Source organism: Nesoenas mayeri (genome assembly GCF_963082525.1).
Source record: "Nesoenas mayeri genome assembly, chromosome: 11".
Lineage (NCBI taxonomy): Eukaryota > Metazoa > Chordata > Aves > Columbiformes > Columbidae > Nesoenas > Nesoenas mayeri.
In genome coordinates this window covers 18,393,557-18,412,241 of record NC_137563.1, presented here as the reverse complement: position 1 = coordinate 18,412,241, position 18,685 = coordinate 18,393,557, and the positions used below count along the sequence as shown (strand labels likewise).

The window sequence follows — 18,685 nt, the reverse complement described above, 5'->3', positions numbered from 1 at the left end:
TCACCTTAGTTATAAGACAACAAATGAAGTATATATAGATCCAATTCAGCAATAAATAAGTAAGTAGTAATAATAATAAATAAACAGTACATTCTGTCTTCTGGCTTCCACAATAAATGCAAAGGGTTTGAAGATATCTGATCATCAACTAAAAAGTCTGTGAAACTTTGAGCCACTGGATGTGTTACAGAGCTGGCTGAGGAAAAGCTTCAAATAGAGAGCAAGAAAAAGTACTTTTCTGCCACAAAAAATGTGCTACAATTTACCCATTACTACAGGGAGAGGAAGGCGAGCAAGATTTTCCATAGTACTCACTTCGCAAGATTGAATGCATTTTGTTTTTTCTTTATGTTGCAGTATCACTTCAAGTAAGTGTTACTTCAGCTGAACATGATGAAATGGGTTTGGGAGAGTTTTTTGGGCCTCTTGCAGGCTCCCACCCTTAGAGCAGCATCCAAGTGCTTGGAACAACTGTCAGCTGCCCGAGCCCAAAGCTGTGAACACAGAGCAGGCTGGCGTCCCCTCCCCGGGGGGCTGGCGGTGTTGGGGACACTCACTGGGGGGCTGCAGAGACTTGGAAAACTTGGAGTTCATGGAAGAAGTACAGGGAGTTCCCTCACACATGAGGCGAGGCAGACAATAGCTCACAAGGCCCGATTAAATATTTGCAGGCTTTAGACTTTGTTTTAAATTTCTGTGTGAAATTGAATTCTCATGAAAAGGCGAGACCGACAGGCTGGGTGGGCAGGAGGCACAGCAAGGCGAGCGTTGCGCAAGCGGCCGCCTCCATCCTCGCCAGCGGATCTCCACCGGCCAAACCCAACATGTTCCAGGCCCAGGTCTTAGCTGAGAAGAAACTGCTTATTAAGCCGGATTATGCCAAACTCTGTGGTGTTTTTTCAATGTGGACAGAGGTCCACTGGGGACTAAGCTGAGATCACCAAACTCTTTTTATTCCTGACCCAGGAGTAAGATTAGAACGTCGCCCTGCGGAGGCGGCATTAGCCGATTGCTCTCTCTTCATCTCTAAGCTTCAGTCAAGGACTGTATTTTAAGGTTGTTGAAAGTGCTGGCTTTTATGATGTTGGGAGCTGAGTTTATTCTTTTGTGTTTACCATTTAAGACAATAAGATAAATCCAAGTGCATTCATTTCTCATATTAATTCCTTTACACTCTCTGCACTCTCTTCCCCTCCTACAGAAACCAGCCAGCCATCACGAACTGAAACTAAATACACTTGATTTCATGTTAAGTCTTTACTCATATTAAATTACCTTCCCCACACCTGCTAAAAAAAGAAAAAAGGAAAAAAATAAAGAAATAAAAAAATTATGGGATGCATTTTGGAATGTCAGAAATACAATGAAGATGTGATGCGTGAAATATGCAGTCCCACATGCTTTTGCTGTATTTTATTTGCTTTGTCCTAGATCATTCTTTAAAAAGAAAAAGGCCATCAGTAAAGTCAAATAACAACAAAGGTGTCTGACAAATTACCTAAGCGGCATCTCCCCTTTTCACCGACTGCCTAGATAAGAACGTCATCTTTTCTGAAGACATTGGCTCACTTAAGTGAATTGATGTGGTCTGAGTATGTAAGGCTGATAGAGAAAAAGCATACGTTACAGATCTGGTTTAATTTACTCCATTTCAACTTGGTGAGTCTAATCCTTAGGGGATTTTTTGTTCACAAGCTGAAGTGCTCCTGAATGGTAGTCAAGACTACGACTTCCCATGAATCACTCACTTGCCGAAATCAGCTATTCCACAAAATTTCGCAGGCATATTTTTCATTCAGAGCTATAAAGCTTTAAAAGGTTGTGGGTGGTTTTTTTTTTCTGCTTTTTTGAAAGGTATAAAGAATTAAACCCACAACCTCAGCAGGAAATCCATACTCCCAAAAATCCCTCCTCTGAAAAGAAACTAACAAAATCAGAATTAAGTGATTTCAGACACTATTTACTCACAAACACAGACATTAACTATACGGTAACTACCAATTCCTGCGCCTTTACTCTTGTGTTGTATTTTCAAAAACTGCACCTACGAGGTCAAAATTGTTCCACTCACTCCATAGTCCCAAAACCAACATAAATAATGAAAGCTTAATGATGGCCTCTAGTAAACAACCCTTATGGAAACTCTACATGATATTTTTCTAACCGTTCCTCCAAGTTCTCCTGTCAACTTCTGATTTTCATGATTTCTCCATTTTAAAAGTATTTTTCTCTCTTCATGGTAACACTAGAGGAAATCGGCCACATAGTGAAACTCAATACGCACTAACACTGGCAAAAGCACAGAATCATTTCCCTAGAGAAGGAAAGTTTTAATCTACAGTCACTTTGTACGTGTCCCTTACAACTCAGCAGTACTTGTAACCATAGGTAGGATATATGTCATACACATACATACATATGTGATATACACTTAATGTGTGCTAAAGCATACTGCTATTTTATGACAGAAGTAAGACTTGCCACATGAAAAAAGCTTAAAAGTAAGAAAATAGACCGATAAGTCAATCATTTAACAAAAAAAGAGAAAAGACCACCTCCGGATGAAGCCTCTCTCAGGGCTCTGGGCTGGGAATGAGTCAAAAATGTCACGATCCTTTCAGAACTGTGCCTACCATATAATATTTTAATTTATTTGAACATAAGATTTATACCTATGATACAGCTGTGTGACATTATATATTTCTAAGACAGGAGAAATTCCTCTCCCAAAATATTCTGATCTTACTGTTATTATTCCTGTAACTGGCACTAGCTCGTATGCCTGAATTATGTTCTGTGATAATTTTTTCACATCTATATAGCAAGGATACACTTATAATAAGTGAATGATACTATTAAATCTAATTCTTTTATTTTCAACATATTGATTATTAGATATTACCACTTCATATTTGTAAGCTTACAGTAAGACTAATGTAGTGTTCTTATGGACATGAGTGTCTAGAGATAAAAGGTTTGGAGTGACAGAGAAATAAGCCAGTCAGACTCAGGAACTGGAACACAATGAATGAATTCCTTCTTCAGGACACAGAGTTTCTGTATCCAATTTTTTCCAATTGCATCGGTTACTCTATGAGAAGTTTATACTTCTATCTACAAAGCTTAATTTTATAATTACATTTGTTAAAGCTACATACTCTCTTCCCTAGCTCTTTCACAGAGATTTTGTTCTGCAATCTAGCAATAATATGTTTTAGTTCGATAATTTAGAAGGACACAGTTCCGTATCCTACAAATCCCAAAAGTTAGTGAGATTCTTCTAAAGCACTCTAAATACAGTGTGTGTTTAAGACTGAAAGAACAAAAGCTGGTTTTATTTAAATAAATGTATAACAATACAAATGAACAACGCGAGTTCTTTTAGAGCCTGTCAGGCAAGATCCTGAGTCTGAGGACCTGATTTGGGATGACTTTTCATATGAAAAATATTCACTAACTGCAATAAATATGGAAAGACTTTTATTCCCAATACAACAATGTGAAAGAAGCCAAATCATCTGTCATTCATGTTAATTTAATTACGGGACCACATTCAATTATCCAATATAAAATGCAAATGAAGCGAGCTGACATAATATGCTAATTATATTCATTATAATAATTAAATCAAACAATGAAGGGGAATAAAAATGTAATGAAATAGAAGGATATTTTTAATTAACAAGAACATTTTAATTAGAAACTGTAATCTCATAGTCCGATATAGTATGGTGGGTTTATTGAAAGATTGGACATTATTTTTATTGCAGTTTCGTTTTACATGTCTATCCTTGGTATCAAGGGACCTGTTTTTGTATGTTAGTAGATTAAATGGTGGCCAAAAAAAGATAATCCGTTTCCTTGACCATACTTCATGCAAAGCAGATGCCTAATAAAGCCGAGCTCCGCTGCGGCGCGATTACAGAATCCCGTCTCGAGAAACGCTGGCTGGCTGACTCTGTAGTAAACAAAGGTTCACGTGCCGATACAAAACAGATAGCGCAGTTTAGGCTTGACTAATGACGTTAAAGCATTTAAAATATTAAAGAAACACTCTTTGCTTTTTGAAATTTTCAGTTTCATAAGTGATTTATTTCTTCAGTGACAGCAGCTGCCCTGAAAAAGCTTTATGAATGTTAAAACAAAATACAGAAAAAGGAAAGGAATATTACTAATATATTATATGCGGGCAAAGTCAGCAAAATCACAGTCTTTTTAAAATAAACAGAGCAAGCGCTATCAAAACACTGAGGAATGCGTTCCTCAGGAATCCATTGTCCTCATCGCTCCTCGACAGAATCGCCTGGGCCCGGACCAAAAGGCAGACGCTAACTGGGAGCCCGCGCTCCGTCCCCGCGGGCGCAGCACCCTGTGAACCCCTCCGCTGATCTGGGGATTCCGGGAGCTGCGCTGAAGCAGGAATCCCAAAGCTATACGAGACAAAGGAACTCTCCTTTTTCATTTGCCACTCAACTACATGTAAAGAGTTTTACACATGCTGTAGTAAAACCAGGCAAACCTATATCACATTAAATGATTGGCATATGATGCTCTTGGAAGATTTTTCCTATGAACGTGAAATATTTAGGATATTGCCCTTTTATTATTTTGACTGCCTAGTGAAAATAATTCACTTACTTAAATCACAGTACTACTACAGAAGGTCAATGTTGAGGTTGATGGGCTGTAAAATTTCCTTTTTAGAAAGCTAGCTATTCTCCAGACTGGAAACTGCAAATTTTTTTAATAATTAGAGCCTTTTTTTCTTGATTCCAGTATGTTGGTTTGGATATTTATCTGCTGATCTGTGCAGACAGAGGAATTACAAAAGGCACACCAAAAACTCCAAACAAATATCTGCTCTTTTTTTATTTCCAAGAGTTGAAAGGAATGAAAACATTTTGTAATAAGAAACATAAATTTAGAGAGGAAAAGAGTTATTTAAACTACAGACATTTCAAAACAAATGCCCATTTGACTGCAAGAATAATGTGAATTTGCTTTGAAATACAACAGCTATTGACTCCTTTAAAGTTTGTTGAACTACTAAATAAAAAGAGCAATCAGGCTCTATGGAAATTTTGTTTTCATAGCTCAAGTCTAATGTATCTATTTTTATGATGCTGTTCTTTCCAGGAGTCCAAGCCTACTGTTTGAAAGCTTTCACTGCGAGAGCAATTTTTTATTTTTAGTAGGACTCTGCAGATGAATCACAACGAAAGAAAAAATTGGAAGCTCATAATACAATAAAAAATTAAACCATAACTGAGTGAACTGAAAGCACTTTCCTTCTCATCAAGGCATCGTATCCTTATTGGAAGTCACAACACTAACAGCACCTGAAAATAAGGACTGAAAGCAACTTGTACTGCTTTGCCTAGTAGTAAAATGAAAAATACTTCCTTTTACTAAAAAAACCTTCCCTGCATTTTGCAAGTACCCGAGTGAGGAACGCCACAAGTTCTTAAAAATGTTTTTTTAAACAAAAGAAATCAAACCAAAATGCCACTTCCTCAGTTAAAAACTTATTCATTAGGAATATCAGAAATCACATCAGAAGTTAAGCACATCATGCCATCTCTTGAGATAGTACCACCAAAGCAAAACACCGTAAAAAAACAGTTTTAGTGTGTGAGAAGTACTAACATACCGTGTTTTTTTAAACCAAAGACCTAACCTTGTCTCTCAGAGCTGCAGAAGCCCCCTTTGCATCTTGAAAATTAACTCAGGCCAGGGGTAGATTAATGATGGCACATGACCCTGACCCCAAGCGCACAAGCTGAAGACTCTAAGTCCCTGCCAGAGCCCTGGCTGGGAAGGACGCCTGCAGATGGACCCCAGGCACGTCCTTGGTGTCCTGCCCACCCATAGACAGACCCCAGGCACGTCCTTGGTGTCCTGCCCACCCATAGACGGACCCCGGGCACGTCCTTGGTGTCCTGCCCACTCACAGACCCTGGGCACGTCCTTGGTGTCCTGCCCGTCCACAGACGGACCCCAGGCACGTCCTTGGTGTCCTGCCCGCCCACAGACAGACCCCGGGCATGTCCTTGGTGTCCTGCCCGCCCACAGACAGACCCCGGGCATGTCCTTGGTGTCCTGCCCACCCGCCGGCAGCACCCCAGCAGCTGTGCCGGGGTTAGGAGCTGCTGGCCGGGGTCGGACCTTCACCCCAGGGCGTAAGCACCAACAGGCGCTACACAGCCCGCGCTGACATCGCTGGTGGGAAATCCCTCTTCTGTGCTATTCCTGGCACGTTTATAGCTGTAAGTCCTCCACGCAATGAATCACATCTGTTTATACTTGTGTGCCAGAAAAGGAAATTTTTGGACGGCAGAGAAAAGACAACATCGTTTGCTGGCACTTCTGGATGCCAGCACGACCGGTGTGTCGCAGTGGGAATAAGAAAATGGCAGCAATGTCACAAGGATTTTCAAAACAATCACATTAAAAAGCGTTGCCCGCAGTCAGATCCAGATCCTGAGTGGGATTTGGTTGCACAGGGTAGCAAGGCGGCAGGATCCTCCCTCTGGCTGTGGCCAAAGCCACAGAAACAACACTATATAACTCCGCTATATAATGATATAATACTTCTGACGGCAGTGTCAGCTTTAAGATACTGTGATGTTCCGATTTTAAGAATGTTATTGGACAGCTTTTCTCTAAAACTTTGCTGACAAGTTGTAACACTTCTTTCTTCTGCTCGTCAGCTTAACTGAGGGCACAAAGCTCCTCGTCCTGAACTCCCACCCCAGAAGTTGAACAAAACCAGGAACCAGGTGTTACAAGTACGGAGAGAGAACAAGATGAGTAACTTCACAAAACACACCATTCAACTGAATCACACCACAGATGTAGGCACCATAACACCGCTTCTACGAATCCAGGGTCAGGTTCACACACTGAAAAATAAAGAGCTGGTGCCAATTTCTACCCTGCCCAATGCACCCTGAGATGCTGCATACAAGCTGAGCAAAGTCGGAGATTTTTAAGACCAAAACACTTGAAATATTTTTGAAGTTCTGTGTCTGTGTTATTTTATAAGCGAGTATGAAAAGTCACAAAGGCCACTGACAAAAGTGGACAACGAGCAAGGAAGCTAAAGGGGAATTTCCACTGTTTGTTTGACAGAGTATTTGGTTTACTACTAAAAAGATTCAAGGACAAGAACGGCTTAAACTTAAGAGAGGGCCCTGGCTACCAGGGATATGGCTACATTGGAATCCGAGCCCATCTCCACGGCAGGCTAGCTTACTTGGCTTTACGAGGGCTTACCTGGGTACCACAGCCATCTGACCAACCTGACACAAAATTAACTTGGAATTAAAAATGTCAGTTGCTAAGAATATCTTGGCAGCCAGTAAGGCTGGTTAAAATTAATGCAATGTCAGCATCTCTGACTGCATAAGAATATGGAGTTTGCTTATGGCCACATAAAACGAAATGTTTTTGAGTGAAGATGCAACTTCAGCTTCTCTTTTGCAAACGCATGTATTTTGTGCTCACAGGAATCCCAAATGCTTCAAAAACAACGTTGAGGGGATTAGTTTCCTTGAGGGATCCATGACTAAATATGCCCTTGATAACTTCTGATCCCCTTTTCCATTTGCCTTACCTGATTATCTGTGTTGTTTACAGTAAAATAGCCCACACAGATAATGACTTCATGTAGTAATCCTTCACAGGTATGCTGGGAACAGTACGACAGCAGAGAGCTGATAATATGCCGGAATGCAAGGGACAGTCCTTCAGCACCCACAATAGACTGAAAAAAAGGCCAAGAAACAGAAATTACAGTCCAGCAGTATATTGTAGAAAACGTGTGAATTACACATACATCGACTGCATCCTTTTTTTTTTTTGCAAAGTATAGACTATGTTCTTTGTTGCGATGACTTTGGAGGAGGACAGAATCAGCTCTTTTCTTTCCGTAACTTACCGTTTACAACTGGACTATAACATTAAAAGCCACAAAAATAAGAATACATCTGAATTTCAGAAGGACACAGGAAAAATTGGATTCTGCTTAGTTGACATTCAGTGTAGCATTAGGTTGACCAGTTCATTTGACATACATTGCATGTTCCAGGAAAACTTAATGCTAATAATATTTCTTAGTAATATGCAAAAGAAACCAAACCATCTTCATTTCTGCAGAAGAGCAAAATGCATTTCTCATTAATAACTCAAGCTCTGAATGGAATACAAAGATTAATAACAAATAATGGCTTTTCAAACATTAAAAAAAAGTTAGAAACATCCAAAAGTAGAGAAGACTCAGCTGCAAAGCTTCTTGGGATGCTTTTTAAAAGTAGGCAAATTGCTGTAATGTGGAGATTCAGAATTAGATTTTATCTGTGCAGCCTACAGCCTCTATTTAATAAACATGTCAAACAGACAGAGCGACACAAGGTCAAAGGGGAAAACTAAAGCACAAGGAATGAGCACGACAGTCTACTCAGTCTACTAACTCTAAGAAAACAGCAATGCAGACCTGTGAGAAAATCTCTTCCATTTGAGAGTTTTCTTGATTTTATACCTTGTAGCCTGTGTTAAGTACAAACACATACGTCTCAGTCTGTAACGCAGTTTAGTTTTAGCATACTCCAAATCTGCCCAGCAAAAGCAGAATCCTTGACAATTAAAACCGACTCAGCTGCGGATACTTGCCATGCTGAACCTCAAGCGTTAGTATATTTTCAAACTTTAACGCACAATACAGCCACCATTTCCTGCTTTACATCATGTAAATGCCGTGTCCTTAGGTCCGCCCTTATTTAATTAGTGCTGTCCACGCATGCTGTGACCTGGCACTCTGGGTTTAACCTTCCCTGATAACAACAGGTCAAAGGGCACCTGAGTTTGTGTATAAAAGTTAAACTAATTTTTCAAGGAAACTATGCTTCCTTTTTCACCAGAATTAATATCAGCTCAGGATCCTGCGTTGTTTCTCACTACCATCTTTCAATTGTTTAGACTGTCAAATTAAATGAAATATATACCCATGAGCCATCTGTGCTAATACAAACTCCAGAATACCAGACCTCTTCTGTTAATCAAAAAAACCTATCCTATAGTCCTACTATTACATGATAGAACTACTCCTTAGAGATAGTAATCAGACAGTACATAAACTACGCTTTTTCCCTCTGCTGTCTGCTAGCAGAATGGACAGCAAAGTGCCTCAGGTGCACGTTGATTTTTTAACATTACAGAAACAAATCCCATTAATACATGGAAAGGGATAGCTGCTGAGACTACACGAGCGTGTCTGTCCATCACAAACGGTATTACGCCCACAATTCAGTACAGCAGCTAAGCAGATACTTCCTGAGTGGAGCCTTGCATGGATGAACCGAAGAAGGAATTCACACTGGTTAGTTTCTACCACTTTTTATGCAACAATTACTATCTTGCAGTGTTTTATGTAGAACAAACTAATGCAGATCACAGGATCTGGGAATTAATACTGATGGCTTGCTATAAAAACTCATATATAACGGTAGTTGGTAGAGGGATAAATGCAGACAGCATGTGTGGAAACTTATGCTTTAAAAACTAATAGCTGTCTCTTGAGGTACCAGTAGAACGGCCCTTCAGCCGGTGCTATTTGTCACAGTCCTCCTACGAGATGTAACTGCCCCAAGTCAAGTCTTACTCCCTGTTGTACACCTGTAATATCCACTGCCAGTCTGGAACCAAGAGCTAAGCTGTAGGAGAGAACTATTTGGATACACCTTGACTTACAGACAGAAAAGGCAGCTAATGGGTGCGTGTAAGAGCGTTTTACATGAAACTCCACTAAATATCGGAGTTTCTGTGCTTCATAAAAAAAACCCGCAGCACCATGACTGGACTGGATCCTGCAACCGCATCTATAGCGATGCATGTTGCCATGTGCAAATTGCTTGTTGTTGTTATCAGAGATACTAAATGTAGTAAAAATCAAAGTCAAGAAATATGAACTGAAGGAGACTTTTACCGTATACTAAATTTCTTGCTCATGCAAAGCTCTCTCTGAGTTTAATGCACTTCAGCTGGAGTGTGTGGTACGACTTATATACAAATTACATATTAAATGAAACAGAAACTTATGAATTGTGTAAGATTGATGCTGCTAAACGTGTTTTGCAAAGCAATACTTTTTGACAGGTGTGTTATATTAACAACACAACAGCTTTGCCAATTTATCTGAGAAACACACTAGTATTTGTATTTTCTTTGTATGTCAAAATTAGTCATTTACACTAGATATCTGTTCACAAAAGAACATAAGAAAAGACTTATCTTCTGAAGCCTCAAAATGTGATTTTTTGAGATTTTTTTCAAGAAAAAAACTATGAAAAGTTAAACTTCCAATTTTTAGACAATATAATTTACTTGGATTAAAAAAATGGATATGAATTGATTTTCAGTTTCAGTTGTACAATCTTAATGTAAGTGGCCACTGAAAGCACTGAAAAATGTGAATTGTGGTAATAATATAAGCAAGTCCTTTCACATTAGAAAAACACTTATTTCATGCTTTTGACCAAGACTTTTTTACATTTTGGGGGCTTATTAAATATTAAAAGTACTATGCTAAAAGTGAGGGGTTTTAAATAGAAGAAGTAATGGATGGGATTCAGCATTTAGCACAGTCCGAATTCTCATTTTTTGCTTAAATTCATTTGCCATAGCTGTTAGGAAATAGGCTGCATAGCTATACAGTGGAAATAACAATAGTTAGCAACCTTAAGCATGAAAACACCCTCAACATTTAATTGTGAAAGTTCCTTCAACAACTAAGATCTTAAAAACAAATCTCATTCTGAAAGTATAGGCAGCAATTAACATTTTCATGCTAAGCAAAAGTTTTAAAACATCTTTTACCTGAAAGGCAGGCAGATCGAGAACAGCAAAACTATTGAAGAAACGTAAACTCTGAATGGCAACCTGGATTGTGTTCGTGGCGTAGCTGTCTTTGGGACTGGCTGTGTTTGGATCTGAAATTGTCCCGTGGAAAAGAACACAGTACAGCATATGCAAGACTCCAACCAGATCCGTAGACTGAAGAACTGCTGTTAGTCCTGTGGGGTCCTGACGTGTATTATCAAATATGTTCCAAGATCTGTCAAAAAAACATTAAACCATCTGAGGAGGAGAGCAGCACTCGGTGAGAACACTTGCCCAGGATGCAGTACTTCTGATAAGCCAAATGGCAGAAAAACAGTAAACTGCTAAAAATGAAAAAACCTGATGTCTCATGTGTCAAGAAACCACAACATTTCCAGAAAATACTTTCAATAATCAGGGCACCGTCTCGTCTCTCTTTAATTGCAGCTGTATCTTTAAATATCTCTCTGCACATGCTGGTGTCTTTGCTCCCAAACTGGGTGCGTGATACCAGCGCGAGAAATTCAAGAGTTTTAAAGCTGGAAGCCTGGGGATGCCTCAGGGGCTCCATGCGAGCTCTGTCTCGGTCAGCAGCCTACACCCATCTTTCCTTCTTGCCGCAGCAGCCAGCAGAGGTGGGAGAAGTCCCCGGAGCCCCTCAGTGCCTCGCTGATGGGCTGCAGGCACGGGAACAAACTGCCTACCTAAGTAGCAAAATAAGTTACTAGGACCAGATGATCTTAATCAAATAGTTCTGCAGGAATTTCAGAATGAAGTGGTCGAGCAGTTAACAAAACACACTGCTTATTTCAGTCAGATGTTATTATGGGAGACCGAACAGCAGCAAAGCACAAATAAGTATGAAATGTTCGAGACAAACCAGCAAAGCTTGTGCAAACGGCAACTACGTTTCTTTGGTATCTTTTGGGTATGCATGTAGAATAATGGAGAAGGTTTTTGGCTATCTAGGCTATCAGGATAGAGAGGCAAACAAGTCAGGATGCCCTTTCCCTTCTCACATTCAAACTCTCATAATTCCTCCGCAATTTGTACTGTTTCTGTTTTTTCACGTTATTAATCACCCAGAAGATGATGCAGGACAGTCTCTACTAAGGAAGACAGAGATTGACACTACTCCGGAAGTTAAACAATGTGTAGAAGGCAGGCAAATAAAAAATAAAGCACAGAAAATAATTCAACAAGTTTTATATACTCTGAATTCTAATTCAAATTCATCACGTAAATCACTTGAACTTCATTATGGAAATACGATTAGTCTACATTGGCAATCAAAGGAAACGCTAAAATATTAACATACAGTGAACAGTAACACTGAAAATATGGTACATCAAAATCTGGTCTTTACTTCATCTATTATGTTTCCATGTTAAAAAAAAAAAAAGGAATAAAGAAAAAAGAAATGTGTCAATATCAAAATAGACCACAAAGACTGAGTCTGTATATTATTTTTTTTAAATTGAAGGAAAATATGACAGGCGATATGAGAAAATGTTATAAAAGGACAAATTAGATGAGGGTCTTTTTCCTTTTCATAACAACTAAAAGCAGAGGAAATGGGAAAAGAGTGGAAACAAGAACCACTTTCTAAAATAAGCTGTAACTTTGAAGACCTCAGCTGAACACAGAAACAACTGGACACTTGGAGGGCTCAGAAAATTCCTGTTGACCACAATCAGTAAGGAGCTTTTCCTTGACTAGAACAGCTCCGGATGACCTTTTCAGTGTCTGCAGCAGAAGCCCTTGCAGCACTCTGGTACACACAGTGCGCTGCCCAAGGAAGTTTCCAGCACAGATCCAAGGCAGGTCAACTAATCCTCCTTTTTCTGACACAGACACTTGTCTTCAATGGAGCAACTAAACCACAAATTCAGTGACTACCAGGTTTTGGCAACTATCATTCTGTCATTCTCACTTTTTCTAGTGAAGCAAAAAAAACAGGTAAGAAAGCACTGACTCACATGTCATCTCTCAATGAGAATTTCTATTTGTAACAGCACATCATTGCTTTCTTGGACCAAAAAGAAAGAGAGAGAAACAGGCAAAGCAGGAAAACCAACGTGGATTCTCCACATCCCAAAGAACACCCTGGTACTTGGCTAACTTCAAATATAGCTTCAATATTTAAAGAGAAGAAAAAGCAACAGTCATGTGAAACACCATCTTTGCAGTTACAGCAAACTTCAAGGCGAGTATCTATGTATCTTCTCGTTAATACAATTCTCTGTAAGGCAGCATGAGTGGGCACTGAAAACATGAGCAACATCCGGCTGCTTTATTCAGCGAGGCTGCTGAGCGACTTCGCCTGTTTTCCAGTGCCTGTATTGCTACACCAGTGACCCCATTACCACCAGTCACCCCCACAACAGCTCTGCCAGTCAGTGGTCAGCCACTCACAGCCAGTCAGCTGGAGGTGAACGTGTCTGAGCTTACTGTACAGGTTCCAAAAACGGGGTGTTTGTTTCATACTCCGATAGCCAACTGAACTCCTTACAATCCTCAGAGAAACTGTGCCCTAAAACCAGCTGCAGCAGCACTTCAGAACGCCATCGGCGTAGGATTCCCTCAAAATATATGTAATAGCATTTGAAAGACAAGCTGAAGTAAATTTAAAAGTTGATTAAAATTATGATTTGATGCCACTTACCTACTGCAAAAGATGACCTACAAACATTCAGCTGCTGCTTTGTAACACTCGTAACGACCCTAGCATTTACTCCACAAAGCATTTTTAAAGTACAAAAAAACACTAGAGCTCTGTTTTGGGTGGAGCTATGCTGCACAACAATTTATGGCATTACTTTCCTTTTCCTCTGCCTGGAATCCGTGCCCAAAATCTTAATTTTGAAGCTCTGTGGTCTTTTAAGTGAGTGTGTTTGAATGGAGTCAGCAGAGCCGCTTCCTGAGCCCTCACCTGGCCGTGCCAGCGCGGATTCCTGCCGCGCAGCTCCCTGGAGCGCTGGCGCTGGACCGGCTGCGAGCGCGGACCAGCCCGGGCGGCCGCACAGAGCGGGCAAGCTAACAGCTCCGGAACACCATGTCTACCCTGCTTTGCGTGGCTGTGGATTCCTTAGTATTCCTCACTTTAAACCAGCCTGTGATGCCCAATTATTTATTTTGCAGCACGCAGTAGCCAAAATGTGCTAACCGTCACTTAGCTACACTCAAGTAACTCGAATGTTTATTTCCACAGTATCACATGAGAGCTCAGCTCCTCTGCCAACCAGTATTTCTTGGTTTCAATCTTAGTTTTTTCAACAGTGCAAAACAGAAAAAAACACCCCCAGTCAAATGATAACCCCAAATTAATTACTGTACATGATACCTCACAGAATTTTTCGGTGACTATATGCCATGAGAAGACTGACTAACTTTACCAAAGGTTAAAGCTAGCTTGCTTTCAACTCTCACTCCATCATTATTTTTAAAGAATTCCATATGAAAAAGCTTACAGTGCTGGATGAAATCCTTTTACCATTTTGTGCTGCTCTGAGCAGTGAATGAATCAAAATATACATAAAAAAGGCAATTGTAAAATAATTCAAAATGCAAGCGTTACTTTTTTTCACAGAAAAGACCAGGAATTTCAAAGTTATACCACAGGACAAAGTTGTTATTAAAAACACAATAAATAAAACAATCTGTCTGCTAGGTTTGGTGGATTGAAGGAGGTTAGAAACATTTATTTTTGATGTTGTCTATATTACAGTTAATGTTTATGTGATCAGGCCAGTGGCTCCTGTTGGTTTTAACTGTCAGTTATAATCACTTTAAGCCTAAATGTTTACAATAAAAAGGTAAAAGATGTTATTCATACTAGCTGTGGGCTTTAAAGCAGAACAAAAAATGTATATGAAATGTCGGAAAATAAAGCACGTATTGCGTATGCTGCTTTGAGTGATTTTGGTCAAGACTGTACAACAGTGGATTTCATACATTTAGCGGATTTTTAGTCCACCCCAGAGGTAAGGCCAGTGAAAACTCAGTGCTAATTGTCAGGACACAGGCTGAAGTAAAAACCCATAAAACCCCTGAAATCGTAAGATGACAATGTCATAAAAGAAACTTAGGTTTTAAGGAACTAAAGTTAAGAGATTCCTACGGATGTGCCTCCGTCTAATTCTCCAGTTTGAGAGCTCACTCTCTGTGCCTGCAACAGCTGCCAAAGTAAAACATTCAGTATGGACAAACCCCCGTCAATCCATTACTGAACGGAAGCAAGACTTACAGCATTTTTTACACTGGCTTATATAGCTGGGCAAACAGATAGGCCTTCAAACTGTAGCAGGTCTCTATATTTAACACAGAAAAACAGGCAAATATTTATATTACAGTCAAACAACCTGCAGGATCTTAAAAAGAAAAGTTGAATGAAATGCAGGGAATTTTCATTACTGGCTGCCATTATGATTTTCAGCTTCTGCCATCAAGGAGTCTCAGGAATTGGTACGGGCTTTATGACTTACAAAAATGGGTTAAGAACTTAAAAATGTGGATATATCCATCATAGGAAAGATACTAAACAGTGGTACTTCATTGCTTAAAATACACCACTATTTATTAAAAACAGGAATTCAATACAACTTGATGAGAAACAGCATACTCTGCAGAACAAGTATAAAACTGCAATTTCTCCAAGCTTCAATATAAGCAAACTGTTTATATCTGAGAATATATTGTTTTAAAAACCGACTAAGCTAACAAGCAGACAAGCCTCTCCAAGGGTATACATTATAATGTTTGTGTACTTGAAATATATACTCCTGATTAAAAACATGGAGCCAAATGGAAACATGAGTTTTCAAAGGCTTAGAATACAGTCTTCTTTATTATTATTATTAAGATTTTAAAACTATCATCTGCACTTTTTGCTTCTAAATTATTTTATTTAGAAAGAGATGTCAAAATAAAGAGGCAAAATAATAATAAAAGAAGACTAAAGAAGTATTTAGCACCTGCCAGACCTTGTTGTAATTCACAGTGTCAAGCCAGGAATCACAGTACTGTGTAAAAGTGATGATTCAAAACCTTTAGTAATTTCAAGAACAAGCTGTAGTCAGTTTGCAGCACTTGCTAGACCTGCTGTCTGTTGGAAGTGTTAGAAGCACAACCAGTGTTCAGACAGACTTGCATCTGATTCACCAGCCAGCAGCCAAAACAGACATTATCTTAATTACCGTAATAAAACTGAAAACAGACCAGCCTACTTCCTCACGTATCTGTGACATGACAAGTCACTATTTTCCGGGACCAGGCCCTATATATCTGCAGCTTTCTGCCACTGCAGTTTGTATTCCACAACTTCATTAGCTGTTGACACAGATTTATATGTATTCCACTACTGTTTTGAGATAACGTATAACAGTAACAATTTAGCTACTGTACTGCTATGACGTTCTATTTTCCCAGATTAATGAGGGAGCTTGCAGACATTTCTTGCATCAGGGAAACAGCAAAAGTTTGAAAAAGTTCACGTCCCAAGAAGCTACATGATTTGAGGGCCTTTTATTTGTAATATTCTCCTAATACACAACTCCCTTTCCTCCTTGTGTCTGCGTTATTGCTAGTCCACTCTACCTTGCTCAGGAGAACATTCCTTCTCAGTGATTAACCCTTGCCCTGCACTCCTGCTGACAGTTTCCTCCTGCTGTTTGCATTAACTCTGTGCTTAATATGAATTTCTTCATTCATACTGATGGGCAAAAGCAAAATAAAACATTAACAATAGTCCTCCATGCAGTAACAACTAACCTTCTTGGACAGAAATCTTAGTTCTGGAGACTTACAGGGAAAAAGGGATATAGGCCTGATGAATGCTGGGCAGTACGGTAAAGGCAGGAACATAAGCAAGATCTGATGAAGGACTTGTCCTATATTGTCTTACTTGGTCTTCACTCCTGCTTTTAGGGATGGGTGAACTGGGGCAGTATGGCCATATTTTTATTAACGCTCCTTGCCTTCCATGCCTGCTCATTGTTCTCTGTCTGGTGTTTACAAGCCAAGCATGCTCCATAGGTGTCTTCAGAGCTCAAGGCCCAAAATAGGCCTTTTGTCTCTCATAGTTACAATAATAAACTCTGGAAAGCAAGGCTAGCGTCCTGAACATTGCTGCTGGACATCTGAACTGGATACAAACTGCAAGAAAAATGTATAAGGCTATATAAACACTGTTATTCTGTATAAAGTCTATTTAATATTTGGTTTATTTCAGGTCAATAAAAATATCTCTGTTTTCAATTCTGGCTACTGTTACTCCTAATGGTGAGCAAAAAAATAGTGAAGCATACATTTTTTTTTAAACCCAGAGAGAAAGGAGCTCTCACCTCTATTGTTAGTAATGGATGCAACACAGCATAAGAAAGATAGGTCTCAAGTCACACTCACTGATTCTCACTTTATAACAGATAAGAGCATAAAACTTAACAAAACAAGGTTCACATGGGTTTACAAGTCACTAATATTTTCAACAAATTCTATTTTACACTTATTGCACAGTGTTTGGAAAATGTGCTATTACACCCACAGCAAAACTTCAATTAAAAGAATCAATCTAGCATTTATCAGCCAGCAGCACAAACTATCATTTGAGAAGATCAATATCAAAGTTAAATCTTTTTAAAGACTTAGACCATTAATGAAAAGAAAAATCCCTCTCTCATAATAAGATATAACATATGTTCAGAATGGATTCCTTCATTTCAATATCTTTTAATGACATTAAAATTGCGAATCCTCCAATTTATGTTTCTACATTAGCTTTGTGCCTAACTCAAGATTCTGGAATTTTTTTTCTAAGTCTACCACAAGAATGAAAAAAGTATCTTAGTTCTGTCTTAAAATTTTATAATCTGCATTATATAGACCATAGACCTCATTTAATACTTAATGCTGACATACTTACTTGATACAATTTGAGGCTATTCTCTCATAATCATTACTGTTGTGACATTTTGCCTGATGTATAGGTATGAGCAGGAAGGCAGTTAACTGAGATCTCTTCCCTGCCTATAGAATTGTTTTCCATGAAGTAACTGTCCAAATAAACACTGAGTATCAATTCAGAGCTTGGTTTAGAAACATTCCACTAAATTTGGGAATTTTAAGAAATGTTCCTGTGAGGAAGACAGGAAAGTCTGGATTGACAGCTCATCCTACACCAGAGCTCCAGCAATGGCCTAACAAACTTTGTACCCACAGGACAGGATCTCCTAATTGTTTAAAGCCTAAGTTGGAGTGTTGAACTTCTGGCCCTCTGGGGATATCACAGCTCACAGCTGCAGTGAAGTTCAGAGCAGCCTGGTGGTGTTTGAAAGCAAAGGAGGAGGATCACACCGTACTTGGCCCTTTCTAGCTCATCATTTTGTGCCCGCCATGATCACCATTGAGGAGCACAGAGAAGTTCCCAACCTGGAAACATTCTGTACAGGAGGATACATAGTAGGAACAATTCAGAATTGCTCTCGCAAAAGTGGTGAAAGACTGATATTATTTTGGCAAAACGTCCTTCTGATGCTACAGTGTCAGGGCACTGGTAGTACTTAGTAGAATTCTCTTCCTCTCAGTACCAACTCCAGAAGTTTTATGATCAGAGTGGTTACTTACTCTGACGTACAGAGGAGTATAATACGGCACGTTTGGTGCTCAAACACGTATCAATGGAGTTGGAGAATGAGAAATGCTGGGTTCTGACAGGACAGGCTGCATTGCCTCCTGCTGCTATTTACCACGAATGAAAGAGGCATCTGTATTTCTCACAAAGAGAGGCTGCCTTTTGTGCTGCAGATCATGTATC

At 39.4% G+C, this 18,685-nt stretch overlaps 1 protein-coding gene across 3 annotated transcripts in view; it reads right to left on the bottom strand.

The window, feature by feature from the left end:
- SCAPER (S-phase cyclin A associated protein in the ER) overlaps positions 1 to 18,685 on the bottom strand; it is a gene marked incomplete at its 3' end in the record, with an annotated part of 144,675 nt that overhangs the window by 12,437 nt on the left and 113,553 nt on the right. For all 3 annotated transcript variants that reach the window (XM_080351439.1, XM_080351438.1, XM_080351437.1), the window contains 2 exons: positions 10,873 to 11,110; positions 7,616 to 7,765 (listed from right to left, as the gene is read on the bottom strand). In XM_080351439.1, coding sequence (XP_080207565.1) covers positions 7,616 to 7,765; positions 10,873 to 11,110 — 388 coding nt within the window. The remainder of the gene's footprint in view (positions 1 to 7,615; positions 7,766 to 10,872; positions 11,111 to 18,685) is intronic.